Source organism: Plasmodium inui (genome assembly GCF_000524495.1).
Source record: "Plasmodium inui San Antonio 1 unplaced genomic scaffold supercont1.18, whole genome shotgun sequence".
Lineage (NCBI taxonomy): Eukaryota > Apicomplexa > Aconoidasida > Haemosporida > Plasmodiidae > Plasmodium > Plasmodium inui.
In genome coordinates, this window is record NW_008481852.1 from 366,369 (window position 1) to 372,368 (window position 6,000).

The 6,000-nt window shown below is 48.8% G+C and overlaps 3 protein-coding genes across 3 annotated transcripts; 1 reads left to right on the forward strand and 2 right to left on the reverse strand.

The window, feature by feature from the left end:
* Positions 1–919: 919 nt before the first annotated feature.
* On the reverse strand, positions 920–1,177 carry C922_03948 (hypothetical protein; the record flags this gene model as incomplete). Its single annotated transcript, XM_008819535.1, has 1 exon — positions 920–1,177. The coding sequence occupies one exon, from the start codon at positions 1,175–1,177 to the stop codon at positions 920–922; it is 258 nt and encodes an 85-aa protein (XP_008817757.1).
* A 1,002-nt stretch (positions 1,178–2,179) lies between these two features.
* On the forward strand, positions 2,180–3,121 carry C922_03949 (hypothetical protein; the record flags this gene model as incomplete). Its single annotated transcript, XM_008819536.1, has 1 exon — positions 2,180–3,121. One exon carries the CDS (start codon positions 2,180–2,182, stop codon positions 3,119–3,121), a length of 942 nt encoding a protein of 313 aa, XP_008817758.1.
* Positions 3,122–3,702: 581 nt separating this feature from the next.
* On the reverse strand, positions 3,703–5,619 carry C922_03950 (glycerol-3-phosphate dehydrogenase; the record flags this gene model as incomplete). Its single annotated transcript, XM_008819537.1, has 1 exon — positions 3,703–5,619. The coding sequence occupies one exon, from the start codon at positions 5,617–5,619 to the stop codon at positions 3,703–3,705; it is 1,917 nt and encodes a 638-aa protein (XP_008817759.1).
* Between the last annotated feature and the right edge of the window lie 381 nt (positions 5,620–6,000).

Genomic DNA, 6,000 nt, shown 5'->3' on the forward strand with positions numbered 1-6,000 from the left:
AAGATCAAGCGGTTGTTTACACGAAGCCGTTGTTTACTTTTTCGTAACAGGTTCGTTTTTTTTTTCGCCCATCTGTTTTTTATTCTGAACGGTATGCAACTTGTACTGTGCGTGGTCAGCAGCCAGGTGGCGAAACATACGCGTGTTAGCAAAGAACATTTTTGGCTCTGTTCTGAAGCCTAATCAGGGAAAAAAGAGTAACTTCGCTTTTGTTACCTGGTTGTTTGTCCACCCAAGCAACCGCGCGGTGGCACATGTTGAATGGTTACGCTAACCAGAAAGGGATTACCCACATGGATGTCACACTGTCGGGTAAGGCCCCCATATTCTCCTGGACCTGCTTCGCCCGGTGCTCCAAAAAAAATCATTTCTCTTTTTTTCATTTTTCTCAACTATGCTGGTTAGTCCCTCCTTTGCTACGCGCACGGGTAGGTAGAAGGGTGAACCTTCGCGTGTGTCTAGGTGGGGCAAGTTGCACCCATGGGCCCAGGGGTGGGTCAAAGGACGCACATACAGAAGGGAATTTCCATGGGAAAAAAAAAAAGATAAAAATAAAGCGATCAAAATGAGCAGAAGGAATGGAACGGAGTGGCTACTGCAATTCGACCCAATGAACGCCTGTCAGGCGGCACATTTCTGCGCGGCACCCATGGCACACACAAAAAGAAAAAAAGGCTCGCTATATAGAGGCACGGATAATATGCAAATGTGGTTGGGGGCGCAAAAAAAAAAAGAAGAAAGAAAGAAAGGAGACCTTGTACAGTCCATGTGTGATGGAATTGTTCTGTCCAAACTTCTCATCGGGGGTAACCTCCATATGCATGTGGCCGCTCATACATTGTCCATTCATTCCTTTGGCTCATCGAAAGAGTAGCTGCGGATCCATCACGTCGAAGCAGTACTATACTTGGAACCCCCCCTAGAAGGGTGTGCCGAAGAGCCAATTCCTGTTCTTGCTGTATTTGCGAGTTCGGCCCATTTTGTTGATCTGCTCATTCTGCAAATTAATCCTGTTGTGGGGGTAGAATATTTCTTCATTCTGCAGTGTGTTCAGCTTGATCTCGTTCATCAGCACGTGGAAGTTGTTCCGTACGTTGACGAAGAAGATGGCTGGCAGCTGCGGCAGGTCCAGCATCAACGTCAGGTTGGCGAAGGCCAGTCCTGGGGCCGACGTCATTTTGGCACGCGCGGGGAAACGATAGGAAAAGAAAAGAGGCGGAAAAGGGGTAAAAAAAAGCAAAAGAAACAACTTCTTCCACTGTGTACACCTTATCCGTTTGTATCTTCCAGCTAGTGGACTATACTCAGTGGTTCTCTTTGGTGTGGCGTTTGTTGGCAAGGGGGCGCATACTCGAGGAGGAGTTGCTTCCTCGCGGCTGCTTCGTCAGGGCTGCTTTGTCATCGCTTATTAGTGATATCCCTTTGGGTGTTTTGTGTAAACATCGTCGCTTGGGGGGAAGGTCGCGCATGGCAAATTGTGCTTTCTGCGTTGCACTTCGTGAGGATAACTAGGTGAACATTCCTGGGTGAAGAAAATTTCGCGGAGGTTAACGCCACGCACGCTTCCTAGGCTCTCCCCTCCCCGGAATACACTGCTTCGACAATTTTTTGTTCCCATTTGGTAACCACCAATGTGCGTATTGCGTATGCATTTGAAAAAAAAAAAAAAAAATCCTTCGGAATTCTTTGCTCACCATATTTTACGAGGTATGATAAAAGCTAGGACGAGGAAAGCGCAGAAGAAAATCGTCGCTGTGTTGAATTCATACCGCCACCCTGGCTGGCCGATCTGGCAGCGTAACGGGAGAAGCCAGTAGGAACTAACGACAAGAAGTTGCGACAGGGAGTAACGGAACGAAATAGAGACAGGAAGTTGTGACAGATAGTAGCGACATAAGATAGCGGGGACGAAGCGGAGCAAAGTTTCCTTCATCTTATGTGCTTGCCTCCCAGGAGAGTGTCCCCCCCGAAAAAAAAAAAAAAAGGAGGAACACCTGGCTGATGAGGTGAAAATTGCGAAAAGGGACGCAACACATGTCACTTCTCCGGGGAAGCACAATAAGCGTAGAGTATCTCATCTGGAGGGACGGTCACATGTGTATATAAAAAGAAAGGAAGAAAAAAAAAGAAAACAAAAATAACAGCCAGGTGTATTGCCCTCCCCAGCGTGGAAGACAAAATGATGTACCCCCGCACCGGTGACCTCATTAGGAATCACCTCGCCAAATCGGTTAGGGCATTTAAAGGGGAAGGCCCCTTTACCCAGAAGAACTTATGGAACGTGTGGACGCGGAAGTATAGCACCGGGGTGTACCCCCGGGTGGGGGGGAATTATGTTGGAGGGATTCCCGGATGGACGGGCTTCACGAGTGGCAACCGCGTTAGTAGCACCCGCGTTAGTAGCAGCCTCGCTAGTGGAAGCCTCTCTACAACCCACCGCAGAGGCATAACGAGCTGCACCCCCCCACACTGGGGAAGGGAAACCAACGACGAGAGCTTCTTCGAAGGGGAACACCTGAACAGAAAGTTAGGAGGCTACGGATACCCAATGATGTTCATCGTCACCTACGATCGACCCAGTTGGCAACCATTCTGGGAAAACGAATACGAGGTCATCCCAAGAGACGAATTCGGAGTCCCTGCCAGCATCCCCCCAGAAGTCTCCACACAGATTAAGCACACCTACTATGTGCCTCCACAGTTCTATACCTTCCTCAAAAAATTAGGAGATGACACGGAAGAGCTAAAGCCCTATATGAACAAACTCATTCGAGGTGAATTCACCTACGATGACTACCAAGAGATGTTTTATAAATTTGCAAAACCGCTAAAAATCTTTAGGAGCAATATTCCCTTGCCGTATAGGACTGCAGAGGAGATGGCGAAGGAGGAGGAAATGAAGTGGGAGTCTGCTTGGTATACCTACCGACAGAAGATGCTAGCGGAGTATAACGTAACTATGTGCTTGCGTGAATTCATCCTCTACATGACCATCGGTCTGTACTTTGCCTACTTGTGGCTGGACGCGCTGAGGCAGTACCGCCTGGACATGAAGCTTTTCTATTTGGAGGCCCCCGAACACAAGATCAACTGGGTCAAGCCACGCGGAGACTTGGTCTGATAAGCAGGCGGAGGGTACAGCGGTGCAGAGGCACAGTTCTCCACGTGTGCACCATCTTTGCTTTGCCTCTGCTCCACCTTTGCTCCCTCTCTTGCCGGCGAGGCTGCCCCCGTGTCCGCAGCAGCCATATATAAACGTTTATTTCCTGAGCACTTGGTTTTCAACCGATTCGTTTTTCTTTTCTTCCCCCGTGGGTATTTGGAGCCATGGGGGGGAGGGGTTCCAAAAAAGAAGGTTTTTTTTCCCCTTTTTTTTTCTAACTTTTTTATCTTTTTTATCACCCCGCAGCGGTAAAGAATGTCGTTGAATCTTCTAAAAATGGAGGTGTAGCTCAGTCCCGGGATGGGGCCCTGAATATATTCCACCGCAGGTGTGTGTGTGTGTGGGGGGGGGGGGATCAAATTAGCTTCTTCGTACCAGCGTGGAGTGCTGTTAGGTGTAGACATCTTTGTGGGGTCAACCCGAGGGACGCGTTTTCCAAAGAGTCTCTCCCGTAGTGTAAAAACGGGCCATTTCGATGACGCGATTGGTGCGGCGCTGTGGCTGTGTTGTTACCGCGTCGTTGCCGCTATTCCAGCTTCTCACTCGAGGGAGAGCGATCGGACGTAGATCTTGGCGTCCTCGATGTTGCTGTTCATTTGGTCGCGGCTCCAACCCAACTCGTGCTTCATGAGGCTGGCAATTTTGGAGATGACTTTCCCCGACATGGCGGAGTCGACGAACCCCAGTCGGAATCGTCTCCCAATGATATCGGAAATGGTGGAGGCGAATTCGTATCTGCTGGCATAGACCACTTCCGCTTCGATGTATGGTTTGGATGGATCAATTTTGCTAAACAGATTCAGCTCCGTAGCGAGTTCGCAGACCTTCTCTGCGAGGTAGCCATAGTTAGACACCAGATGATGAGCAGTGTCGTAATCTATTTGGCTGTATTTCTGGACCAGCTTCTTGCTCAGCTTACTACTGCCATAGGTTAAATCGTCCACGTCGTGTTTTCCTTGTTCGTCATGACTACCAACAAGCATGAGAAACTTCGTCCTGCATTTATACTTGCTCTTAATCTTATTGGAGTGTTTCTTCGCTATGTAGTCCAGAGTATCCTGGGCCATCTTCCTATATATCGTCCACTTGCCTCCTAAAATGCTAATAAGCCCATTCTCATCTTCTATAATCTCATGGCTCCTCGAGATTTTGTGTGTCGCGACCGTTTCGGTGGTGGTGTGGTGGTCTTCTTTGGCTTCACTTTTCTGAGTTCCCTTCTTACTGACCGTCTTCTTCTTCTTCTTGGTGTCCATGACTAACGGTCTGAAGCCACACCAAGCAGCTTTGATGTCCTTCTTAATTTCCTCAGCATCTACGTTGATATATTTAGCCAATTCGCTAGCCAAGAAGTCTGCGTCTTTTTTCTGAATCTGTGGGTTCTCTTGCAGCTGTCTCTGCTCATCAGTCGTCCCAACGATGGTAGCATTTTCCCAAGGCAAGAGAAAAAGGACTCTCCCATCACTTGTCTTAGGTATGATGATTCCATTATTTTTGGAGGAATACCATTTGGGGAGGATGAAATGACATCCTGAGGAGGTCTGTATAACTGGAGTGACATTTTCATCGGCCAGTTTTCTCACCACATCGCCATGTGGTCCTGTAGCGTTCACGATGACATTGGCGAATATCTCGATTTCCTTATTGCTAATTCGGTCTAATGCCCTCACTCCGACGATTTTCTTCCCATCATCATCCTTTATGAAGCCCATCACTTCCATATGATTGCACACAGTGGCTCCCACTTGTCCGGGGACATAATTCTCCATCGCGCTCGTCAGAATGAGGTTCAGATTCATCCGGCTGTCATTATGCTGCCCGTCATAATAGACTAGCGACCCTTTCAGTTGTTCCTTCTTAAGCAGGGGAAAACCATCCACCGTGTTTGAGTGCCGGATGTAATTTGAGTTAGGCACCCCTTTATCGAAGTAGCATACCAAATCGGCCAACAGATCGTATATCTTTATGTTGTATGCGAAGTAGGGGACCTGCCAATACTGATAAATAGGCATAATAATCGGTACTGACCTGGACATGAATGGAGCGATCTTCATCGCATGAGCTCTTTCTCCTAATGCCTCCCATACGAAATATAACTCTGTGGGGTCAAAATTTTTTACCGCATTTTCTAGATAGCGTATCCCTCCATGTAGAAGCTTCGTCGATTTAGAGGACGTGCCACTTGAAAAGTCCCCCTTGTCTATTAAGGCACACTTTATTCCCCTCGTGGCGCAATCCAGGGCTAATCCGCCGCCAGTGGCCCCTCCCCCGATGATTAGCACGTCGTACTGATTTTTCTTCAGCCGGCTAATCATCTCGTTGCGGCTACTCACGGGGCTGTACTTGTATACCACATCCCCGTCAATCATATTCTTGTGAAAGTTCACCTTCAGCAGGTACACCCCCCCCGCCCCGATGATTCCGAGGCCGCCGGACGCGGCGAGAGCCTTCTTCAGCATCGGTTCGCGGTGGAGGTGGAGAGGTGAGCGGTTGCACTGGTTAGCGTTAGCGGTCACACTGATGGATGATCGCCTGATACTGCACTGCCGCTCGTGCTCCTTTGCGTAGCCACATTCGACTAGTCCACCCTCCTAGCAGGGAAGCTGCGCTCAGGCGGTCACAAACGGGGGACACAGTTTCCTTAGAAGCTTTTCCCGTCACAGTGGGGCTCACGAAGGAGCGCACAAAATGAACAGCCGCCTGGGACCAATTAGACACACAGGGGATGTCTATCGCATGGATGTATGCATTCCTTCCTAGATAGGGCAAAGGAAGGAGTTGTTCCCAAGAGACTTATTTCGCTGATGCTTCAGTGGGGGGAAGAAAAAAAAAAAAAAAAA